The 27,662-nt window shown below is 31.5% G+C and overlaps 1 protein-coding gene across 1 annotated transcript; it reads left to right on the top strand.

The window, feature by feature from the left end:
- Nucleotides 1-772: 772 nt before the first annotated feature.
- On the top strand, nucleotides 773-6,285 carry LOC139523774 (uncharacterized). Its single transcript, XM_071318024.1, has 4 exons — nucleotides 773-1,509; nucleotides 4,263-4,455; nucleotides 4,738-4,859; nucleotides 5,827-6,285. The coding sequence occupies exons 1-4, from the start codon at nucleotides 1,057-1,059 to the stop codon at nucleotides 6,157-6,159; spliced, it is 1,101 nt and encodes a 366-aa protein (XP_071174125.1). The 5' UTR covers nucleotides 773-1,056; the 3' UTR covers nucleotides 6,160-6,285.
- The last annotated feature ends 21,377 nt before the right edge of the window (nucleotides 6,286-27,662 follow it).

Here is a 27,662-nt window from a genome sequence, read left to right as displayed (position 1 = left end):
TTTTTCTTCTTTTCTTTTTGGACAATTATAATAAGCCCGATCGTTAAGATGTCTTTTCTTCTTATTAACTCTCCATTTTATTTTGTACAACATGTATTCATCTGACAGTATTGAAGTATTGTTGACCCTTTAGAAGAAGAAGTGATCATTGAAATAAAACAAGATACATAAACACGCTACGAAAACTTGCATTAAATTTCAAATTAACGGAACAAAAGTTAATTAGTATAAACTAAATTTCAGTTAAATTGTCTTATATTAGTAGTTTGTTAAAAAAAATAAACGTATATTTGTAGGACTCAAATCTATGGCGGGTTCCAAATCTATGGCGGATTCCTAATCTATGGTAAATATGACGTAATGCCGTCTCAAATTTATGGCAGGTTTTGTTTTCTCCAAATCTATGGCAGATTTTAAAATCGCCTATTTTTCCGCGAAAAAGAGTTTTTTATAACGTCACAATCAAATAACGCCATATGACGTCGCTACCGCCGCCGATTTTGAAAATGTCGGAACCCATGAATACCATTCCAGATGAACGTTTTCAATTAGCAAAGGAAAAGAAGAAGCCGGTTTCAAAGGACCCTAATCCAGAAGCGTTTTGGAGGGCCTATGGCAAGGTAGTGTCAATCTGCAAATTAAAAGCAGAAAATCCGAAATGGGGGTCAGCAAAATAATTAAGTTTTGCAAGGAACAGTTGAACGCTAGAATGGTTAGAAAATATTTGGAAAATTATTTCTATGATTTGACTTCAAATCATTTGTATAAAAAAGTGTTGACCTGGCTACTCCTCATAGGAAATGTCTTTTAAAGGAGGATTTAATTAACTTAGTTAAAAAGAATCATGCATTAGATCACAGAAAATCTCACAGCATTTATGAATCTATAAGAAGATTTATTTTCCCAGTTGTAAGGGAAAACGTGAAGCTTTTATTCGATCTTTACGTGGATTGTGATCAATGTAAAAGTGCTATATCTTTACCCAAAACAGAAAGAACAAGACGCCCTATACCAGCAACTTATCCAAATTCAAGATGGCAAATCGATCTAAAGAAGATGCCACCTCATAAAGGATTTCAATACATATGTAACATTGTTGATTGTTTTTCAAGATTTGCATTTGGTCAAGCATGTAAAACTAAAAGTGCTACTGATATAAGCAAAGTGGTACTTAGTTACATTTATTTATATGGAGCTCCACGCATTTTACAGTCAGACAATGGAAAAGAATTACGAAATTCGAAACTGAAAGAAGTTGTAGACCAATTTGACACAGTCCAAATGCATGGTAGACCATACCATCCTCAAAGTCAGGGCAGAGTGGAGCGTTTTAATCGTACACTGACTGAGTATTTCAGAATCAAAATGTCAGAACGTTCAAACTGGTCTGATCAACTTCCTGAGTTTTATTATGCATATAATAACAGGCTAAACAAGGCCACACGTCCACAGACTCCATACCAGCTGTTTTTTACTCGACCAAATTTTGCTGTGCCGCTTGATGATCAGGTATTTACTTTACTTTGTTAAATGTATTGAAATTACTATTTTGGAAATTAAAAAAAAATATGATAAAATAGTTTAACGTTACGCACGCTGTTCCTACAACCCCTAGGATTTAAAACAGAATCTTCGAAATTTCCTCCGCAAAACAAAATGAAAATGTTAGCAAACACGAACCACTATTAAAAAAAATCAATATATGTTTTAAATTATGTTTTAATAGCTCTTGATCATATACTAAGTAATATCCAGTATATTTGAGGACAAAAATAACAAAGCTATGTGAAAAAAACGGATGTCCAACGTTACATTTATGAAAAACTGGTTTAACTCTTATGTATAGTGATCCTATTTCTTATTCTCTGATCTTCCGGAAACTTGGTAGGGACAACGACATGTGTCGGTTCTTTGTTCCGTTAAAGCCGTTATTTTGCCAAATTTCATTTGAGTCGGTGGCTGCATATTAAACAAGAATGAGAAAAATGTCCAACGACGTTTTTCGGTAACTTAACGACTGAAAGTGAATTTTATAAGTAGATATAGCGGAAAATGAATAAAAAGAGTAAGCCAATAATAACATCTACCAAAAGTACAAATATTTGCCTCATTGTTCGTGAGTTCAAATATTGCAGATTTTATAAAATCTTCTCTACACAGTCGTTTTTCAAGCGGTAGTCATTTTGTCCAAGTTGATATTTCATTTTTTCAAAGCAGTTAACGTGTATTTTTTAACTGATATTTCAATAAGTTATTTATAATTGATCAAAACAAAAGTTAGATACACGAAGAGTACAAAATGCCAAAATTCTTTTCTTATTAACTACATATTTGGGTCTTAAAGAAATAATTTTTTTTAACACATTACAAAACGGTAGCTATTTTGTCCAAACGTCGAAAAATCCGAAAAACGCTAATTTCCGACGTTACATATGCTAAAGTTTCAATTAAATGTTTATGATAATTAAAACAAATCGTTTGGTGAAATTTGGAAAAAGATGTTGATGGCTGCCGATAAAAAAGAATAGTGTATGTTGCTACATGTATAGACTCCGACCGGGACATAGATTCGACAAAGGTTATTAATTAAATTTTCCAATTTTTATTGATAGTTTATAGCTTTTATCGATTTATTTAAAAGAATCGTGAAAAGGGAAATTAAATCTCATTACATGAACTTCATTCAACTTTTGCAAAGACAAATTGGAAACAGCAAGACAATCCTCTAAATGTAAAATACGAATTTTAATTTATGTTGCGGAAGGACTACGAAATAGATCATTTAAAGTCGTCACTTCAGTAAGGTGCATTCACCAATTATATTAAAAGATTTAATACAAGTCCACGGAATGTTTTACTTTGCAATTTGTCCTGCTATTCATGTTATAACTGAAAGTAATTTTTGTACTACATGTACTAGCGAAGCCGGAAATTTTCGTCAATATTAACTTGTGCCTGCAATTGAGGTAATTGAAAGACAAATCCAAAACAGCGACGAAAACCGTTTCATTGAATTAATAAAACCCGGGATTATATTAGCCGTTTTTACGGACAATTCAGGAGTAGATTACTATATTTTAAAATGTATATCAGAAGTTAAACAATTTAAGCAAGCAACGTTGGATGACTTGGAAAACAATTCTCAAGCCAAGATTCAAGAAATTGAAGGGGTGTATTTCTACAAATTATGTGCCAAGGAAAATACAATTCTATTCAAATTAATCAAGGTTAAAAATGTTTCGATTTACTTGCAGAGTGTCAGATATATTTGTATTGGGGTTGAATTAAGATATAGAAATTTTACAATAACAGATGATATGCACCATGAAAGTTAAACTTCTTATGTTTTGCACATTATTTATGGAAAACCGTATACATGTACTTCCGTCCAATTTTTCCTTCCTACATTACTTACGACAGTATGCACTGCATTTTTAGGTGAAATAACTTAAAAGGTAAACATTATTAAATCGATTTCCACAACCTGAGGTAATTTATGATAAAATGATATCACAAAAAGAACAGAACCAGAATCAATCAACAACATATAAAAAAAACGAATAAAACTTGCAAAAATTAATCAGTCAAAAACCCTCTTTGACGCCGCATTTTTAGTGTAACGTCGTGTTGTAGGAACATCGTGCACAACGTTTTTGTCTTTGTGTTATACCGAATTCTTTTAGTAATTATGTCATTAATAGAAGTATTTTTTTATTATTATTTTACGGCTATTCTGTGTCAATAAATTGTATAAGACCGTAGTATGTGTCAATAAACTGGCTACTGCAGTAGGCTGTATCAATTAGCTGTCTAATCAATGTACCGTCTGAGACCGTAGGCTGTCAATTTACCGTCTTTGGCTGTTGGCTGTGTTAATGCGCATTCAAGTATTATAGATTGTGTTATGTGCACTTTAGCGCCTTAGTTTGCAAATGTACTATTTTTAGCCGTAGGCTTTGTTAATGTTACTGTGTCATGTGCCGTTTAAAAGTTGTAAAAATATGCATTCTAGTTTGTGTAAATAAACTATCCTGAGACGTGTTTTACGGAAAATCAGTTTTTGGTTTTTTTTAACTTGCAATTGAGGTAGTTTTTTTACATTATATTCATATAGATTTCTTTAAAAATTCATAACTTGTCGAATGCCATGAAATAAAAACAAACCAATAAAACAGCGGGTTTTTGTTCATACTAAAGAAATTGAAAATTCTTACTTATTATAAAAACAGCCTTTACTTTTGAACTCACCTTTGTATTTACAGGTACCTTATGCTTCTCTTACTAAAGAAGAACGAGACTTTTTAGAGCATGCCGAGTTAGATGTTGATGAAAATGAGTCAGAGGAAGAACTTCCAGAAGTAATTGTTGATGTACGACACTCATCCTTAACTGAGGCTTCAGATGGAAACAAAATCGCCAGTACACATCATAATGAAGAAGAACTCACTTTACATGGTCAGTTTTAAAACATACGAATAACTTTTTACTTAAAACTATCGTCCTGTACATGCATGAAGTATTTGCCACTGGACGTTTAGCGACAACAAACAATCAATCATTAATTAAAAAACTTATAAAGTTTAACATATAAAATTTAATTTATAAATTTATTTGTCAAAATTAAATACAATTACTTGTTTTACATGTGATAAAAATCAATGCAAATTTAACACATGCCTAGCTATATTTAAGTTAGAATTTTATATTTTTTAATTATTTTTTGTTTTTATTTGGCAGAGGCGATGAACATTCTAGACGATGGCGTAAATGAAGAAAATGGCAATTTACCACCAGATTGTACACAGGAAGATGATTTTGTAGTGCCCGAACCATCATTTTCACAAACTGCTATTTTGCAAGTATGTATGTTAAGCCTGGTGCATTACTTTGTTTATAATTTTCAACACACGCCCAAAAAAAGTAGGACAAAAATAACACATTAGATTTAAATTGTATGTTGGGTTTTTTTTTAAAAGAAAAACACATATTGTGGTATGAGTTGCTGTACGGATTAGACAAATATTTTTACATGTGTATTAATGTATTATTTGTTAAGTGAAATATGAAGTAATAAATTGTGAACAAAATAACACGAAATAATATGTCTTTTTTATAAGAAAATGTTAGTCCATGATACTACAAACAAATGTATCAGAGAAAGTTTTATAATGAGCAAAATAAAGAAAATGTACAAGTTCATCAACAGGTATGTGATTTTGTTTGATTTTTTTTTAAATGTCCTATATATATCTTTCACTTTGTTCCTTAGTAGAGTGTTGCTTATTATGCTGATGTATAGAATAGGCTTGTAACTGTATGATGTGCTTTTTAAAATGTTATTCTTATATCATTAAAATTTATGCATTTGATAGAAATCTTTAAAAATGTTGCGACTGCACGTTTACATTTACATGTATTAAACTTTTAATAATGCTAAACCAATGCAATGAAGATGTGAAATATGAATTTTAGCTTGTTTTGTAGGGTTATTACTAGTATGTTAACTTTTTTTTAAACTGCTTCACTTTGCATGGATTTTTTAAACCTATAAATCATTAAACGGCATTGTTTTTCATCTTTGAATTATGGTTTTACACTAGTAATTTGTTGTGGCCATTTATAGATTGCTGTTAGGTGAAAACCTGTAAATTTATAAAAGTTAAATTTTACAAATTGTGACATTGATGGAGAGTTGCCTCCTTGTCACTCATACCACATCTTCTTATATATATTTACTAGTAGATGTACTTTTATTTATTTAAATTTTGATGTGACTCAGTCAACATATACTTTTTGTTTATACTTGTGGACTATATTTTCTTTTAGAATGTGAATCAAAAACAGTTACCGGTATTTAACACAGGACTCACCGATTTCTATAGACAAATTCACCGGGAAACACTGCCAGCTTTTCATCAAGAGCAGTTTTCAGATGGTTTGAGGGAAGACATTGCCTACTATCCGGAAGAGGGACACCATGTGATGTACAGGCCAAATCCTGCGATGAATAAAGGCACCGCAGTTTTTAGTACAGGATATTTTAGGAAAGGGGTCATAGACTCAATTTCAGCTTCTACTGCTGGAAAAGTGTATAAAGTAACAGATCAAATTACAGGATACAAATTTGATTTAAATCGCAATCAAATTAAAAAGATGTGATCAGCTGAAAATAAATAGCACGTAAAGAGTCAAAGTGTTTATTTTTTTGTACAAACAGAAGCTGCTTTCTTGTTGTTTAATGACTTACTATTTGGTTAAATGTATTGGTTAAACATGAAAATCCAAAGAGTATAAAATGCTTATGTTTACTTGACACATCATTTCAAGATCATGAAGTCTTTCTTAAGCTTTTTCAATTGTACCGGTAATAAAATTTGGTTACTATAAAAAAAAAGATGTGGTATGATTGTCCAAAAGAGACCACATTAACAACTATAGGTCACGCAGAAAAATCACGAAAAAAACCAATATTGTTTTTTAAAACAACTATAGGTGATCACCGTTTCGCCTTCAACAAAGAACAATGCCCATACTGAAAAGTTAGACTAAACATACAAAAAAGGAAGAAGTGGTATGATTGCCAATGCGACAACTCTCCACCAGAGACCAACATTACACAGAAATTAGTTGCTATAGGTAACTGTACGGCCTTAAACAATGAGCAAAGCCAATACCGCATAGTCCGCTATTAAAGGCCCCGAAATAACAATGTAAAACAATTTAAACAAAAAAACTCACGGCCTTGTTTATATAAAAAAAAAAGACAAAGAAATATGTAACACATAAACAAACGACAAACACAGAACTACAGGCTCCTAACTTGGGACAGTCACGTACATACATAATGTGGCGGAACATGTTAGCGAGATCCCAACCTTACACTACAGTACGATATAAAAACTAACTATGAAAATACAGGCTTAACTTATCAGATGGACAAAAATACAAGTACGTTCATTTCACTAGTTTATACACTCTCTTTTGTGTAATCTATTTACAAGTCATTGGTCGTGTAAAGGTACTGCATTATTTTCCGTTTGCACAACATTTGCAATAGATCTTATAACAGTTATCTCTTAATTAACAAAATCCGCCATAGGTTTGGAATTTACAAAATTTACCATAGATTTGGGGTTCATTCCCTCTATTCCCACTTTTTATAAATCTGGTAAGAAAAGGTAAAATTTCATGTGGGAATAGAAGGAAAACTTGTGCAAACAAAGGATTATACTGTACAAACATGTTTTAATCAACTGTTAATTGACCAGTGTTTTTTTTTTATTAGAACAGGCAATAAGTTATTTTTGCATCAGTATGATTTTTTTTTAAAACAAAATAAATAATGAAGAAGTAAAGTTAACAGTTTTCACACATTATTTTATATCTTTGATTATTGGTCCAAGTAATTATATTTTAAAGTATACTTTTATTCCACATCTTAAGCCAACAGGAATCACCAAAAGCATTAAATTATCGTTTATTTAAAGTTACTTTGGAGTTTGAGAAATATTTATTTTGAAAGACCGGCAGATATCCTTATTTCTTAAATTTGGAACTTTGAACATGAAATCTCCAATAGAAACTGGAAGATGGCAAAACATAGAAAGAGAAAACAGAAAATGTGTATTGTGTAATTCAGATGCCATTGGTGATGAATACCATTACATTTTTAATTGTTCAGCTTTCGATAATTGTAGAAAACAATGTATTGCATTTTACAATAGAAATAGAACAAACACATTGAAGTTTTATGACTTAACGAATTCCCCAAAATGTACAGAACTGAACTAACTTTGTAAACTTATTAAGGAGATCAATAACAAATTGAACTTTTCTGGGTAAACAATTGTGAATGTCTCTACATGTATCTACTTTCGTACATTATTTATTTATGTAATTGTATGGAAATATGTATAATTATCTCTATACCTTTGGTTTGTGAGAATAAAGATATATATATATATATATATATATATATACAACTCGTCTAAACATCAACCCAACAATGTTAGATCTGTAAATTTGCTTTTGCAAATTTTTGGTTCTTCCCTCGCCGGGATTCGAACCCATGCTACTGTGATATCGTGACACCAAATCGCCTGCACTGCAGCCGTCCCGCTAGACCACACGACCACCTGGGCTCTCAAAAAAAGAGCTTTCGGTGGGCATGTGTTACCTTTCCACGTCAGTTTTAATCTAGCGGCGTACTACAGTACATGATATATAAGGCATGAAGATGTTATTGTTACAGATCAGCTAAATTATCTATAGTAAAGGATCCTACAAATTAATGTAAGATACAGTCACAGAAAATAATTATATTCATAAGTACGTCTGAGTCAGTGACAACCCTACAACAGATGTATCCATCGGATCGCCATCAATGATGGTGATACATGGCTGTGTACATAATGTATATACAACTCGTCTAAACATCAACCCAACAATGTTAGATCTGTAAATTTGCTTTCGCAAATTTTTGGTTCTTCCCTCGCCGGGATTCGAACCCATTGTACTGTGATATCGTGACACCAAATCGCCTGCACTGCAGCCGTCCCGCTAGACCACACGACCACCTGGGCTCTCAAAAAAAGAGCTTTCGGTGGGCATGTGTTACCTTTCCACGTCAGTTTTAATCTAGCGGCGTACTACAGTACATGATATATAAGGCATGAAGATGTTATTGTTACAGATCAGCTAAATTATCTATAGTAAAGGATCCTATAAGATTATACTTGGTTACAATATTATATATATCATGATTTATTAGTAAAGCAGACAATTTTCTAAAGTTACAAATTCAAAAATTTAAAAATAAATCTGACTCCAATCTATTTATCATAATTTTTCTTTATTTTAATTAGTACAAATTCAAAAGTTTAAAAACAAATCTAACTCTATTCTATTTATCATAATTTTTCTCTATTTTTAAGTATTTATTTGATGAAAAAAGAAACATATTACAAATAAACAAGGTATTATACCTAAACAGTGTACCAAATATGTTATGCTTTAAAAAAAAAATACAGGTAAATCTCAAGTGAAATTCTAATTAACCCTGATTGTTATAAAAACAAATTATTTATCAAAACATCTATTGTTATTTGCAAGTGGGAATAGAAGGAATAGTATTTTTAAAAAGTGGGAATAGGAGGAAGACACCAGATTTGGAATGTAAAAAATCTGCAATAGATTTGGGATGGCATGACGTCATGATTAGAAAATTTAAAAAACAACTTGCCATAGATTAGGAGTGTAAAATTTTCGCCATAGATTTGGGATGACATTACGTCATATTTATCATAGATTAGGAATCCGCCATAGATTTGGAACCCACCATAGATTTGAGTCTTACATATTTAAACGAAAAATTTAACGGTGATAAAATAGATTTAAACCTTTTAAATAACAAATTTAAACTGGTATTATTTTTCAAATAAATAACTAATTTAATAATCCATAAATCGAAATTAAACTTAAGAAAATAAGAAATTTAACAAAATATGAAACTTTAATAAACTACTAAATAATTCTTCATAAATCAGATCTTAAATTCAAAACTAAAAATTTAATACATGAAAAAATTTTGTAAACGTATCATTTCATGCAGTGTGTTTTGCCTATTTGATTTTGTTTTAAAACAAAATCACATCTATTCATCCTTCCAAGTTCAAACCTAATTTAATACATATTGTTTTAATAACTTTATAAGGTGTCAGACCACCATTTCACTCCCTGTTTAAGGATTACAACTTACTAATAAAAAATAGTGATTATCGGGGGAGTAGTACGATGGAGAAAATAGTATGTATCAGATACACTCAAGGACATTAGCGAGAATTAGTGTGTATTACTTACACCAAGATAAATTGATTATTGTCAATGCAGAATGACAAATTCAATAATCTAGGACAGGGAGTTTCAATACAAACGGATTCTTGACAATTACACTATTGAAATGCATGGTCTGCAGTGCAGGGTATCCAATTTATCTATTTATTTATGTAAAAAAAATATCCAATTTTGCTATATAAATAGAAACAAAAACACATTTCCTTGCAAAACCTAATCTAAAATCATTTAAAATTTTCATAATTTATTGGTATTTTTTTTTTAACATGATACACCACCGCCGATTTGTGTATGTTTGAAAATTACATGCCGATTGTTTGGATTAACGTATCAATTATAAGGTAGGTAAGAAGGTCAAAAACAGAAATAAAGGACAACACGCTATTATATGGTTTTTGGATAATATTTTTGGGGCAAATATTAAAAAAAATCTAAAACTTTTACAATATACAATTCATTTTAGGAAAACACCTAGAGTTACAAATATACCAGCATACATAGATAAGAACAAAAATGCTATCAAAAATTGCCTAGCTCCATGCATCTTTTTATTGTTCACATTTATTTAACCTTTATTCAACAATGGGAAGAAACATTTGCTTCAGCTATGAAATGAATTGGTCAAACATACATGTATGTTCATTGCTTTTGGGTTTTTTTTTCTATACTTACGAAAATAATTATAGAAATGCATGTTACTGATTCATAAGCGAAAACATAAAATGCATCTTGGCATGAGAACGTATTAATTAAACTTTTATAGAAGAATAGGTCTCATTTTACAGACAATCAGTTTTTTATTGCTCTTCTTGGCTATGAAAAATATAAAATAAACCACTGCACCGACCTTGCACCAAAAAGATGTTCTATCTGAAGTTTGAACTTGTCATAATGTTAAAATTTCAAATTGTTGTGAGCATGATGCGGTGGTCAACTTGTAAACAAACAACATCACAATCTCTGTATTTTTGCTTATTTTCCCGATTATGACGTCATTTGCACCTACCATTGTGATGTCATTTAACCTTGTTCTGTTCGACAAAAACAGCTTTTTATTAACAATGACTCGAAATCTACTAATATATTGAGAAACATCTCCTCTGTTTACATTTTTATTTTTTTGCGAATCGGGGGCCATTTTAAGCCATTATAACCCCTACTTGTTTGTAGATCTTATCTATCCGACCAATTTTGTTATCTAAAGGTTTTATATGGACACAATACATCAGAAGTATGTGGGCCAGACCAAATAAGCCTTACAATACTAAATCAAATATCAAATGAATTAACACCATTTCGATACTGGTAAACTACTGCTAACATAAAAAAAATAAGAAGATTGGTATGATTGCCAATGAGACAACTCTCAACAAGAGACAAAATGACACAGAAATTAACAACTACAGGTCGCCTTAAACTATGTACCCCTAACTTGTATTATCTGCAAGATGCTCGAACATATAGTTTGACCCAATAGAAAAAACAACATGCTTTCCGTTAATATCACATTATGTACAGTCATCAATGATTGGACAAAAAATACATCGATAAAGTACACCAAACAGATATATTCATATTAGATTTTGAAAAAGCTTCTGAAACAGCCCAATATGTACTACTTAAATCAACTTTTAACGTTTAGTGGATAAAAGAAGTAAAGCACTATGTAGGATTGACTCATTCCTATGCTACCGCAATTACAGTGTTATGCTATATTCAACAAATTCAACTGACTCTAGAGTACATCAAGATACTGTCCTGGTTCCTGTGTTATGTAGTCTACATATCAATGATAACGGTTACTTGGGTGTAAGGCCAGTTGAAAAACAAAAAACTATTTGATGTGTAATGTAAAATAAAGTATCGTTTTCGTCACAGAAATAATAAAAAAAAGAACAGAGAATAATGATCTTTTCTCAGTTATTTTGACATAACACTGCTTTAAATTCTATGAAATATCAATAAGAGTAATTTTTAAATATTAATATATGTCCAACGATTAAATATATAAATACATGGCTATGATAGTATTTCAATTGAAGCAATGATTAAAACACTATACTTAAGGAGTGACACTATTTTCGACTGCACTATTTTAAATAATGTTGAAACTTCACGGCTTCTTGAATGGGACTGAATTTTCTGCACACGTTATTTCTGGTTTTTTTTTTTTAGAAATCCTATTATATGACTATGGCTTTAGCCTTGTTTGAATCGAGGCGAGTGTACATCTTTTCAGGCATTATGTAAATAAATGTTGTGTGGCTGTGGCACTATCTTGTTGATGCTTATATTTATTTTTCTTTTTTGGAGAAAAATAAAAGTCAAAAGGACTAGTGAAGGGCATGGACGACGTTCATTCATGGTCTTAAGTGCAAATGTAGAATATAAAATGAATTAAATAATGGAACAATTGCTAAAAGTTTGCGCAATTAAATTACGTACAATATGCATGTCCTTGTAAAATAAATAGGCTCATCATATCCTGTCATTTATATTTCAATTCTTTATGCCTTCGAATTTTTTCTTTAATATATCCTTCTGTTTGTCCATCTTATTAACATGTGATATAATATATACATTATGCCTATGAACACAAATAACCCAAAAGAAAAAAATTAAACTATTTTTGTTTCCGTTTTCCGTTTCCGTTTCGTATTCCGTTCCATTTTCCGTTTCCACCTATTAGCAACACCCGTCTAATCCAGCTTGTCTGGGATCATAAGCCAACTAAACTTGATTAAATGAAAACAGATATAAAACTGATCATCAATCATATCAATAAAGTAAACTTCAATATCTAATATGATATCACCCTTTTTACCCCCAAAAACTCATTAAAAACCCTGTAGAAACTTCAATTTTCAAAGCAGTTTTGTGTATCTAGGGCACCTTTTGTTTTTCTAGTATATACGAACTATAAATGCGAGTAGTAAGTTACAGATTATTCTTCTTTACCTTACATGCAGATGATGCAAATTACTTTACTGCAACATGTGTTTTTATGTTAGATTTATTCTATAATATGTTTAAGGGCATACGATACAGTTACAGGGGAGGTAATGACGTTGCTAACGTAAATGGTTTTTAAGCGAAGTCAAATGGTGACATATCAAGAAAAGATTCATTTTTCGACTGTTTTTTAAATTTGTTAAACTGATCCAACTTGACAACGAGTACATTGACCCCTTGTTTTTAAAATGACATTAGGTTTGTTTATGTATGAAGATTATTTGTGCCAATTTTAATGAAAAAGAAAAAATTATAACTTGGGTGTTAGGCCAGTTGAAAAACAAAAAACTATTTGATGTGTAATGTAAAATAAAGTATCGTTTTAGTCACAGAAATAATAAAAAAAAGAACAGAGAATAATGATCTTTTCTCAGTTATTTTGACATAACACTGCTTTCAATTCTATGAAATATCAATAACATTTTAAATAACGTTGAAACTTCACGGCTTCTTGAATGGGACTGAATTTTCTGCACACGTTATTTCTGTTTTTTTAGAAATCCTATAATATGACTATGGCTTTATGTTAGCGAAATTTAATCATTTTAAATTTTGTTTTCAGCAATTTAATACAAACTAAAACATTAGGTACAATTTATAAAGCATGGCTTATATAGATTAACGTATTGTGGATGGGATGCATACTTATTTGTATGACTGTACAACATAAGCAATTATTGTATCTTAAAAGACATAAAAAACGTAGTGTATACTCACTTTTACCACAACATATCACAATAGCAAGATATGTTACAAGACTACACAACCATAGTATTGCTATTATCACTAGTTGAAGTGCTTTAAACATTTCATTATTCTCGAAATACGATACATATATACATCCTGCAATGCTAAATGTCTGAAGACCTAATGAAACAAACACGATCTGTAAACCATAAACCACTTTACCTGTAAATTTGAAAAGTATCTAATGTATTTGTTTTAAATAAATATATCAAATGTTCGATTGTGTAGCTTGTTCTATGTAAATATATATGTAAATATATATATAACTTGTATCGTGGTTTGCAGGCAGACGTAGTTGTCTGTTTTATTGGACACGATTACGGAGCAGAATTCATTCAGAACCTTCTAAAAGACTAAAGAAAAAGCACCTTGTGAAAATTTTGTTGTCAGATATATTGACGATGTCCTATCACTGAAAAACCAATAGTTCAGTCAGAACGTATATTTCAGATATCCCAGTGAACTTGAAATTAAGGATACTACTGATACTAGAAGGACTGCTTAATACCTTGATCTTTATCTCACCATTATATCTCAACTTGTACGATTCGCTCTTGTACGTAACAATGTTTTAGATTTTAACGAGAGAAATTTATGTATTACTGAAAAATTATTACACCAGGGTTTTCGATATCACAAACTAGTCAAAAAATTTACTAAATTTTCTCATCGGTATAAGAACATCATTCGTAAATATAGCTCAACATGCAGACTTCTTATACGTTCAGGTATTTCACATCCAATATTTTATGGAAATATTTTTTATAAAGCACACAAATGTCAGTATTCACCTCAAAAGCTAACAAAACCTTTAAATAGACTTATTAAGAAGGGATATAGTTACGATACTGTTGTCAGGTCATTAAAGATTGCATATTTTGGCGTTGATATTGATTCACTTATAGGGTCTTTGCATCGGAACTAAACACATTTATTTAAAAACCAGTTGTCGGCATGACACGGGTTATGTTCTTTTCATATATGTTATGATGGTATGATACTAAACCCATCACGGGGAGGATTGTGCCTGATATTCATATGATGACGACATAATTTTTCAATCAGTTAAATTGAAGTCTGGAGTTGGCATGTCAGTTAACTGCTAGTAGTCTGATGGTATTTATGTATAATGGTCATTTTGTTTATTTTCTTTGGTTACATCTTCTGACATCAGACTCGGACTTCTCTTGAACTGAATTTTAATGTGCGTTTTGTTATGCGTTTACTTTTTTTGCATTGGCTAGAGGTATAGGGGGAGGGGTGAGATCTCACAAACATGTTTAACCACCGCCGCAGTTTTGCGCCTGTCCCAAGTCAGGAGCCTCAGGTCTTTGTTAGTCTTGTATTATTTTAACTTTTAGTTGTTTGTGTACGATTTGGAGTTTAGTATGGCGTTCATTATCACTGAACTTGTATATATTTGTTTAGGGGCCAGCTGAAGGATGCCTCCGGGTGTGGGACTTTCTCGTTGCATTGAAGACCTGTTGGTGACCTTCTGCTGTTGTCTGCTCTTTGGTCGGGTTTTCTCTTTGGCACATTCCCCATTTCAATTCTAAATTTTATTGACTCAGGTGGACGACTTAATACTAAAATCTCTTATAAGCGGGACGATTTCAACTTCCCAATTACCAATTTCCCGTTTTTCATCAGTAACATACCCTCTGTCCAATCTTATGGTTTTTATATATACCTGTTGAGTCGTTATGCTCGTGCCTGTTCACATTGTACGGACTTCATATACATGATCCTGCTTCTTACGCAGAAAATGCTCCAACAGAATTATGAGGAGGACAGATTAAAAATGACACCACTTTTTAGCTTAGCCTCAGTCATCTCATAACACCTCCAGTAAGTGTATCTAGCATATTTACCTTTGTTTGAGGAAGTTGGAACCTTCATTTCTGATTAATTTCTAGATCTATACATCAGACAATTAAACCATTGTATATCATAAATCATGTAAGCATCGAATTACTGTCATCTGGTCTATTGATACCCTCTAGACTTAAAGTCATCTAAATTGATGGCAATATCTATTAATCTAAATATACATTATTCATGCAAATAAGACAACTATGACTTTCTATAGTAACTTACTAACGCTAAAAGGTATCCTTACTATGTAGTTGGACTTTTAAAAAAAAAACCTACCATTGCAAACGAAAAATGTCGTTAAACCTGTAAATAAAAATAGAAACGTTTTGTCAAGGATATCATATATAGGTAATAATCACCCCACCGAATTAAGCAATAATGATCAATACATGTTATCCATTGCATTGTTCATGATATTTCAGTGTATACCAAAAATTCATTATCTATATATGCTAGATATTTGGGTTTATTGGTCTTTGAATATTTGTATTCGTTCTCGTTTTGATATATCAAAAACGAAAACTAAAGTGTTTTCTTTATTTGTGTTAGATACAGCAAAACGAGATCGAAATATGAAGTTTTGTCCTCCATTTTCCTTTTAGAAAACTTTAAATTAGTGTTTTCTTGACTTGCAAATTATTCTTTTTTATTTTGAGGAATAAAAGATGTTTAGTTATTGTCCCTAATATCATTTTAACAAAAAAGGGAGAACAACATCTTTTCGATTCTTGTTAACAACAGGGAAAGGGAAATGACCCCATTATGACCGACACTTATTTTTTGTCTATTTTTTTCAGATTGTTGGTCCACGACTGTCATTAATATACAATGAATATTCACTACATTTGACGAAAAACGTTTCTTATAGTGTACACAAGAAAAGCCATGTTCACACCATACGTCGCCTACTTGTAAACCTGCTTACAATTAGTTTCATGTAATGCACACTGGTTTTGCATTAAATTTGTTCTCATCTGTACATCGGTTACATGTAAATTGTTCACATTAATGAACAAAATGTAGTCACGTTATTTTCGTAATCATTATATAGAATTGAATAAAAGAATTATCTGTTAATTTGTTAGGCGTAGACCATTTTTTTTTCTTGTTTAGGGTTAGGAAAATAAATTTGTTTCAAAATGGGAGTCAAACAAATTTATTGATTTCTTTGAAAACGATAGGCAGGGGTTTTCAACATAGAGTTTAAAAATGTTCATGTATGTGATTGAAAAATAAATTTGCTGTTTACATTATTAACGTAATAAAAACAAAATGGCTAGTCACACGAAGACGAATAGTATGTACCTTAAGATAATCGTTCTATTGATTTGGATAACTATTATAGTTCTAACGATTTCACGATTACATAGGCTAAACAGCATAACAATAGATGACGAAAGGGATTTTGAAAATGATTGATTGAATGATGGTTCCTAAATGTCCAGTAGCAAACATATCACATGTATGTTGAGGGCGAGAATACATTCACAATTAATTCAAAATGAACGTTTTATGACAGAGGGTCTGAGTTGAAAATCGGGGTAATTTGGACTGACATTGCAAATTTAAAGTATAATAGATAGGGACAGGCATTGTACCTTGCATTATGCAACATCAAAGAGTTTATGCAATTGTTCTTAACTAAAAGAGAGCCTTGCACTCTCTCTATATGAGGCATTGGATTTAATTACCTAAATCTTTCCGGACATGGCTGAGTTCTTATACATCCCACACAACTTAACAAACGACTCACTTTGGTATATAAGATTTTCGAATAGTTTGTCCTCAAGCTTCGCTTATTAGACATTTAATGTCAAAATGTGCTTTTGGTGCAAAATATTGACACCGTTAATATTATAAAAATGATTTTGTCTACGAGATATTAAAAAAATAAAGTATGATAAAGTTCTCTCCATCCAAGTAACAACTTGTAAAAGTAAACCATTATAGGTCAAACTACTGTCTCCAACATGGGACCTTAGCCCATACCGAACAGCAATCTATAAAGGGCCCTTACGATGACTAGTATAAAACCATTCAAACGGAAAAACCTACGGCATAATCTATATAAAAAACGAGAACAGGTGCAAACAAATGCAGCGGGTTTAAAAGTTTTAATAGGTACCAACCATCACCCTTACCTTAACACTTATTAAATTTGGTCTATGATACAATTGAAATACAAAATCAATAAAATAAGGGGTGAATAAATAAAGGCAACAGTAGTATACCGCTTAGAGATGTTAAACAATTAAAAAAAAAAAAAAACTTGATCAAAAAGCCGCCATAAACTATAATATACTAAGATAAATGAAAATAATTGTGTTGTAAGGTATACAGTTTCTTATTTTTGAGTGTAAATTCACATTGCGATAAGACGTGTCACGGTACTTGTCTATCCCAAATTCATGTATTTGGTTTTGATGTTATATATATTATTCTCGTGGGATTTTGTCTATGTGTGTTACATTTAAGTGTTATGTCGTTGTTCTCCTCTTATATTTAATGCGTTTCCCTCGGTTTTAGTTTGTTATCCCGATTTTGTTTTTTGTCCATGGATTTATGAGTTTTGAACAGCGGTATACTACTGTTGCCTTTATTTAAATGGAGAATCGAAATATTATTTACAATATAAATACTTTTGTTGTGCATAGTTCGAAGAAGTGAACAACATTTACAGTAAAACAAAACACTTATCAAAGCTGAAATATAGTTGAAATACAGACAGGATCAACAAATAATCTGTGTATCGCTATTTTACCTATGACGACGTTGTTAATTTCAGTGACAACCGGCACGTGCGCCCTTAGTTTCTAGCGCTAATTTTACATATCACTCTACTGTGCTGAGAAAATAAATTATCAGTCAATAAGATTAAAGGAAAATTTAGTAAAATAGCGATAAATAACAATATTTATTCAAAATTTTAGTGTCGACTTTCTCAATATATAATTGAATTGCAAATTATCCAGGCGTAGAACATTTACCTTCGTGGTGTGTTTGGATAAATACAACAAACAATGTTAATCATGATTTTAAACTCTGCAATTTCAGATTTTTTTTATAGTTTAAATAGGCAAATAACTTAATTCATAATATTATTTTAATGGTTTTATTCAACATATGTACACTCCTAGAAGATTTATAATAGAATCCACGAATTGATATCTCGTTTTATATATACTTACCACATACAAAGTCTACATTAACAATCGACTGTAGGTTGTCAAAGCCTAATTAAAACTACATGTACACATAATTCTTATTAATAGGAACGTAAAAGAGTTAGGTTTGAATGTTGAGAACACTTACACCACACCGAATTTATCTCTATGTGAAGAGGTGAAAGACCAGTCACAAAATATATGTTCAGTACATGCCTTTGTACAAAAACATAAAACCAGATTTTTATGCATAAAACACTCTTTTGATAAGAAATAGCACTTTCGAAGCAGTTCGACTAGACAAACCCAATTCTTCTTGTCATGTAAAATTCATTATAATCATTTTTGGAGCTGTATTTATTACAGTACGTACCCCAGTTTAATGCGACTGTGCTGTCAACTGAAATAAAGAGTGAAAGACTCGTTTTTGGTACAGACAATTCAACATATCGTTAGAGGAACAGTTTTCTGTTATATTTTGCAATGACGTCATTTACTTTACTGATAATATGTTTCAATCTTGCCACTAAATTATGTGTCAAAAACACTGGAGTAAGCGTACACGCGTAGACAACAACTCGTAATACAAATCAATACTACTATATAACACACCTACCTCAAAATGTGTCATTTTATCTTAAGAACTTGAAACCAACGGTTTCATGGATGAGTAAAGAGTCACCGATCAGTCATGATCACATCAAGTTTAATCAGTCAAGAGTCACCGATCAGTCATGCTCACGTCAATTTTAAGTGATCACTCAGTCAAACTTGTTATGTAATGTTAATGTTAAACTAATCAGATATATCGGAGAATTGTGTAGATTGGTCCGTCATGGTATATTGAACTCAATAACGTCACAGCTAACTTTTTTTCATTACGGAATCGTAGTTTCAATTCATTCATTTGTTATGGCTACCAAAAGACGTTTTTTAGTCAAATGACAATAATATATTTGTGCAACGTGCAAATATGGCAATACATTCAATCTTGCAACATGATATGGATTGTGCTTAAAACATTGTGACGTCATCCTTTTGTTGTACCCGTCATTTATTTCAGTGATTGGACTATCATTTTCATGTCGGAAAATATTAGGTTTCCTTTAATTGTCCAATATTTTTAAGAATATCCCTCCTCTACATTTATCTTATAAAAACTGGACAGATGAAGGTAGCATAATTGATTCTTACAGGTAAATGGTAGTACAAAAACTGAAAAAAAATCAATCAATGTTTTTTTCATGTGAAAATTAATACAACGAAAGAACAAATGACAGTTATACAAAAAGTAATATCCCAAAAAAATCGAACTCCGATAAAAATTTAAAAATTAGTCACTAATCAAATGGCAAAATTAAAAGCTCAAACACATCAAACGACTTGGTACAGGCATTTTCTTATGTAGGAAATAGGGGATTAAACCTGGTTTTATATCTAACTAAACCTCTCACTTATATGAGAGTCGCATCAAATTTCATTATATTGAAAAAGATGCGTGAACAAAACAAACAGACATAATAATTATAGGTAAAATTATCAAAAATAGGGATAGAGCAGTCATCATTGTGTTTTAATCTTAATAACTATAAAAACAAACGTATATGTAACAAAGAAGCACAAAAAGACATATATCAAATTTAAAAACTTCATTCATTGCATTGTTAAATCTGCCCATAAAGAAACATTTATTACAGTCACTTTCCAATACAATAACTTTATAACCAAGACGGGTTTTTGATAAATAAAATAAAATGTTCTGTCAAATTGATTTTGACATTGCCACTATTTATTTCATAAGCATTTGCCAAGGTTTTCATTTGGCTTGTCTCCTAAAATCACATAATGCTTCTAATGCTAAATACATGTAGATCATGTCGCAATAAACTAAATGTAGTTTTCATGAATTTTCACATCATTGTATATCAGAAAATAATTTTAAATGTTTTGGACTACACAATATGAATAGCTTCAAGTCTAAATTAATCTTAACAAGTTTTTATCTATTTATATCGGTCTACCTTCAAGATTTTCAAGGAACGTTTTATTTTAATAGTCCAGATAGACCAATCTTTGACCCAGAAGCATCGATATAAAAGAAAAGTGCGTCAGAAAGGCAATTCGTGTTTCAGAAGGATTTATTCTATATTTTATGGTTAAAACAACAAGATGACTGTGAAAATGTGTTAAAGCTAGTAAAAACTGTATAATTGGACACCTATGGAAATGATATTTAGAAAAGTTACTTTACTGATACTAGTATTATATAAAAAAAAATTGACTCACTAGACAACTCTGAATGAGTTATCTTTGGTAGTTTCTGTTGTGTTCTGGCTTTTGTATAATCTAAACCTCTTCTGGCTGACAATAGTGTTTGAACAGTATTAGTGTTAATAGTTTTCTTTCCCTTTGTCCAGTTAAACTACTTTGTAAAGAATTGCCTCTAGGCATAATGTAGTGAGTCAATATAACAGCTTACAACAGAAAAGCAATAATTCAATTCTAAACATTCAAATGGAAATTCTTTAGAAGATCAAAGGTAAGGTACGTGTATATTTGCGTCAATTCGTTTTTCGTTTTCAAATATCAAAAACAAAAAACAAAAAAAGAAAGTGTTTTCATTTTTCGGTTTTGATTTCTTAAAAACCAAAATGAATATCGAGAGTGTTTTTGTTTTTCGTTTTCAATTTCTCTAAACAAGAAAACAATCGTCATACACATTCAATTTCTGCATTCTGCTCTATTTAATTCTCGTTTTACGTTATACAATGTTTTCCTTTCCTTTTTGATAGCCATTGATCACCAGTGTATTTACGACTTACATTTAATGTAGACAGAATAGACCGCCTGACTTCTGATTTGAACAAAAGTAGTTAATGAATCAAAGACTTTCAAATTTCTTTGTTTTTATGTATAGTACAATATAAAATTATTGTATCTAAATATAAAATGCATCACAAATTTAAATAATACAATGTAATATTATATAAAGATTGTAAAAATACGATTGATTACAACAGTACATTAACAAGGGAGGTTACTACTTATCTGATAAGAATACTACATGTAGCCCTATCGTTCAAGCATTTGCCTCATTTACCCCAATGTAGTAACAACCCCATAAGAATTGATGACTATGGTCCATCTGCCAGTATTATACAAACATTCAGGACGATAATGTGTTTTGCCTATTAACATCAATTGATTAAAAAAATAATTTCTGAAAGTTCAAATTTCACCAAACCGGGATTAGCATTCAATCATTTTGCCATTATTTCGGAGCCTAGAAGTTGTTGATGAAGTTTTAAGGAATCGAGAATAGCGAAGAAAAATACAAATAATAGAGACGATGGAAGGAGGGTCAAGCGGGGAAAACAACAGTACATTTCATCTTTTGGTACTTTAGCGGCACTATTCTTTCATTTTCTTGTACGTGTTTAGACTTTTCATTTTCAAAATCTGTCTATCCCCCGCCTTTCCTCGTGCAAAATATATTTTTTTTATCAATGGTTGCCCCTTTATATCATACACAATTATGAAATGATAAACATATATGACATACAGCTACCGACGACAATAACATAATTAGAAACAAGCCAATATATATCGAGTGATACTCCTCCACTCACACCTAGGACTCAGTTGGTGTTAAATCAGTTCATGAGAACAGAGTTGTCTTTCTCTTTACATAAAACCACGTAAAACATTGATGAAATTGTTTTCTTAGGTGTACATAAACTCATCATAGATACCAGGATTACATTTTGCATTTACGCCAGACGCGCGTTTCGTTTACAAAAGACTTACCAGTGACGTTCGAATCCAAAAAAATTAAAAAGGACAAATAAACTATAAAGTACGAAGTAAAAAATTCCTAAAGGTTTTGCCAAATACAGCTAATAGGGTAATCTATTCCTGAGGTAAAAAACCCTTAGTATTTCAAAAAATCAAAAGTTGTGTAAACTGTTAATTTATAAATATGACAATATCAATGATAATTCATGTCAGCACAGAAGTGCCGACTACGGGGTTGGTGATACCTTCGGGGAATTAAAACTCAACCAGCAGTGGCATCGACCCAGTGGTTGTCAATCAACTCATCATAGATACCAGGGTTATATTTTGTATTTACACAAGACGCGCGTTTCGTCTACAAAAGACTCAGTGACGCTCGAATCCAAAAAAGTTAAAAAGGCCAAATAAACTATAAAGTACGAAGTTGAAGAGCATTGAGGACCAAAATTCCTAAAAGTTTTGCCAAATACAATGCCAAAATTAGAATTCTGACCCAATTTCATTGTTCACTGAATATAGCAAATGATAGTGAGAGTGGGGATTCCGTGTACTATGGACACATTCTAGAATGTTATAGTTTGTTCTTATTTGTGCTGTGAAAAACTGTTCCATGTAAAGGAGAGGGTTGAGAACGCACAAATATGTTTAATCCCGCCACATACTGCAGGTGCCTGTTCCAAGTCAGGATCATGTAGTTCAGAAGTTGACTTTTTTTTTATGTCTGTCATATTTGATTTTAGTAATTTATTGTGTTTTAAATCAGGCATTTATTTATTATGGAAGGTTATATGGTTTCCTATATATAAAACGTTTACATTCACTGCATTTGAACTTTAGGAGATAGTTGATTCATTTGCAATCATACCACATCTCCTTATTATAGAGTTTAGGGTTGGGTGGAGTAAAATTTATATTTCTTTGGTAAGTTCCAATGTTTCCGCCTAGGTCACCCAGTTTGAATCAAATATTTTGATATTTTGCTGTGCCCTAGGATTTGTGCCAAGAGCCAACCAGAGCTACCGGCCTGTTGGCGGGTAGTTTAAAACCATATGATAAGCTCTGGAGATGTCTTTTTGAGTATTGCATATCAGGTAAATATCCCTGCCCCACCCCAGAGTATCCAATGGTTGCTTCCTTAGGAAAAATAGAGATGGATTGTTGAGATCAGATACAATTATTTATACATTAGAATTGCACACAAAAGTTTTCCATCAGCAAAAGATGCAAGTGATACTGGTTTCACCTGATGAGATGGATGACTGAGGATGAAGAAGAGCTTCCTAATAAAATGATAGAAGAAGCAAACGAATTAACATGTTTAAGACATGTCAGAGACGACCCAGACTGTTCAACCTTTTTTTTTTGTTATTAATATTTTAAATATAAAGTATTATACTATGAAATAATTACCAAACTTTTAATTTATGATTATTTGATTACTAACGAAAATCCTTTTCTGATTACCAAAGCAAAATTATTGCTTAATTATTATGCGATTATATTGGAAAATCATAGTCCTGAAGTACTGACCATCGGATGACTGCAATTTCTTGGATGGTCACCGAAGCACTTGTCTCAGACCTTAAAGTGAGGTTAAGTACAGAATAGATTTTTTTTCTGAAACAAGTTCGAGCATGGATGATAAATACATGACAGGACATTCAACCTCATCGTAATAACTGCTCTGGTTTGTTGTTATATATTATATTAATATTATATATTACAGTAACATGTATTTTAATGTTCATCCATTTGTATACCATTCTTTTCTACAGTATTAATAATAATGCAGTGCAAGTGCATGGTGGACATACAATTTTGTTTTTCGTTCATTGTTTATGCCCCACCTACGATAGTAGAGTGGCATTCAATTTTTCTGTTTTGTGCGTTCGTTCGTTCGTTCATTGTCCTTTAAGTTATCGATTTTTGATTGGTCTGGACGAGAGGGTGACATCTTCTGCTCAGCCATGGGAAAGAGTAAATTATCTCCATCGTATAAGCCAATCAAAATCTAGCATTTTATCGTGAAGTATAATAAATTTATATTTCATGATAACTCTGTCAGTGAATCAGTTGTACGGGAGTTTACTCAGTGTCCGTTTAGTCAGTAGTAAACGGGCGTTTACTTCAGATTTCACAAATTCAAATAACGTGCACTTGGAAGGAAACGAGCGTTTACTACAGATTTCACAAGTGGATTTTTACGTGCACTTGAAAGTAAAGGTGCGTTAACATTTCACGTTAACTGATTGTGTAAATTATAACGACGTCAATGGAAGTCTTTAACGACCTTGACAGGCTATACACCCCTTGCACGGTCGGCCCTGGTTTGCGCCTTTTTGGGCGTTCAAATAATTTAATTTTTACCATAAGCTTAAGGTAATTGATTAAATTATAACATAAACTTCTAGTACATCTTTTTTTAATTGTTAACACGACTTTTATCCTAATATTTTACGTTTACGTGTTTAAACCCGTTTATGTGTTTAAAACCGTAACAACAATGAACAATTCAAAATTACTTTTAAGTCGAAAAATTAACTTTATTAATTGCAAAAAGCAGTTGCAATAACTATAAATAGCGGATTTTCTATATTTTCTCTTCAAAAGTTGTGCATGTACAAATATCGACTCACAAAAATATTTCCACTCTGACGGAAACGTCGTAGAAATACATTAAAACTCTTCCTGGAAACTTGAACATTGTCTGATCGTAACAACTCATCTCTAACGTTAGTAATGTTTTGCTAGATCTTCTTATACTTATCCTCTTACGAATGTAAACTGAAAGTCTTGTAGGTTTTACAGTTCCAGGATAAATATGCATTTTGTACTTAGGCAGCAACCATTTGATTTTCTGGGGGGGCTATGGTTTTTTTTCTGTGCAAACTTTTTTTTTCGCCTTCGGCGAAGAACAATCTATTTTTTTCATGACACGTCGAAAACAATTTTTTTCTTTCAATTTTAGCATTACATATAGTGGCAGCTGAGGGTGAAACAAACATTTTTTTTTCCTCAGGGTCAAAAACAAATTATTTTTTCCTCAGGGTCAAAAACAAATTATTTTTTCCCCCTAAAACTGGAAACAAACTTTTTTTTCCAAAAAAAACCATAGCCCCCCCCCCCTCCCCAGAAAATCAAATGGTTGCTGCCTTACAAATGTAAATTTCAATTATATCAAATTCGTTAAGTCGTACATACATATATGTTATATAAAATGTTATAAGTTCTGATCGGTTTTAACATGAAGCATTAACCTTACAAACTTGGTTATCAGATAAAATTAGTAAACAATGCCAATTACGAATAGTACTTAGATTGTTTCAAATAATCATGAAAAATGAAATCAATATTGGTGTAAAGTTACTGATATCTATCCTGTCTATGGTCGGCTCACTAATATTTCGTTTTCTTCAGGAATTAACAATGCAAGCAGGTCCAATTTTGTTTTCAAATAATTAAATCATCACCAAAGTCCAACAGTTTTCACATCTCAGACTGGCTGCAATGACATTTATAATAGGAATTCCTTTTACGGCTAAAACTGTACCACTTTTACTATACAGTTTTGATACAAATTATATTCTAGAATGGAAAGTTCATATGCACTATTTTTTTTCAAAAGGTCAAAATATAGGGTTGTGTGGCATATTTTCAAATTGTATATGCCCTGATCCTCTAAATTTACTAAAATAATGTACTACCCTTACCTTGACTTTAGGTTTTCCCCATATTTCAATATTACTGATATGCGTATGCATATTTACTGGTAACATTCACAAGTTATGTTTCTATGACATGAAACATAGACTCTGAGATCATAACTGGGAACCAGTACATACAGCATATACATTATTTATGAATATTATATATCTCTTCAAAAGAGGCGTGGTTTGGTAACAGCTGTATTTAAAAAGTGCAACCTATACTAACATTTATTCAAATAGAAAACTCTCTAAATCACTTTTTCTCACAACAATACTTATTTATCAAAACTACAGACTTAAAAATACTCTGTTCTTAAAGTTGTCGTCTACAGACCATTTAATACCGCTACCCCCCGTTTCAATTTCTTAAAAGAATTATAAAACAAGACTTGAATTATTGTCAGCTCACCCTATGTGCATGTTTGATGTCATGAAATGTCTAGAACCTGTTTGAAACTAATCTGATAATCAATTGAAAGCATTTCAAAATACTATAAATGTAATGTTTAGCAGTTTTTAATAATTCCAACATTCAATATTATATAAAGTATCCAATCCTGCTTTTGTCTCCAGTCCATATCTTACTGTACGCCTATTTGTTAATGAAATTTCACAATATCTGCCTCAAATGGTCAGTTTTGATATCTTGTCATGACAGTATCATCTCTAACCATAGACCTAACACAATTTAGCTAATATGTGAACAAGGAGTGTTTAAAAAAGCCATATTTGCAATAGTTGTATGTATGAAAATACTAGTCTGATGAATGAATCACCAAAAGTTTTATAGAAATGACTTCTAGCATCATCTAGCATCTGATATTTTCATAACTTCGAAGCACAGTTATTGTTCTATATACAAAATACCATTAAAATATTTAAATCATAGCATTTATAAGTAAAATTATTTGCTTTAATACCCCGAGGAGTCGGAAATTTTCTCTGTTTTTTGCCCCTGGGACCTCAAATTTCCAAAATAATTCTACTGCAATATGGAATAAAAGTACATATGTAGAATAGAACACACTATTGTAAGTTTTATTGAGGTTTGTCGCAGTTACCAAAAAGTAGATTAAGGTGATACGGCTTACTTTTGGGTTATTGGCAGGAAAAAAGCACCCCACCAATAATATAATAAGGAAGGATATATGAATTTCAGTGACTGCGAAGAGTAAATATAAGCACTTCTAAACAAATTAAATTACAAATATGTATATTATGAGTATATTTTGCATTCAGGGCTATAAGTAACCTTTGCATGCTGTAAACTGTGAATTTATGCTGAGTCGTCATATTCAAGGTCCTGGATGTTCTCAATCTTCATGCAATATTTATAAAACTTCATATTTGAGTTAATTTCGTTAACATCTCTGAGACAAACCAGATTTGTTTAAATTCTGTATTTTCTCTTTTTTTTTCACCCTATATAGGTTGCATTTCTGTAAATATCTACAATGCAATTCCCATCAGAACTCCTTTTACGGCTAAAACTGTACCCCTTCTACTATGA

This window comes from Mytilus edulis, chromosome 5 (assembly GCF_963676685.1).
Source record: "Mytilus edulis chromosome 5, xbMytEdul2.2, whole genome shotgun sequence".
Lineage (NCBI taxonomy): Eukaryota > Metazoa > Mollusca > Bivalvia > Mytilida > Mytilidae > Mytilus > Mytilus edulis.
The sequence above is the reverse complement of the archived record's forward strand: the minus strand, read 5'-3'. Positions and strand labels throughout refer to the sequence as shown.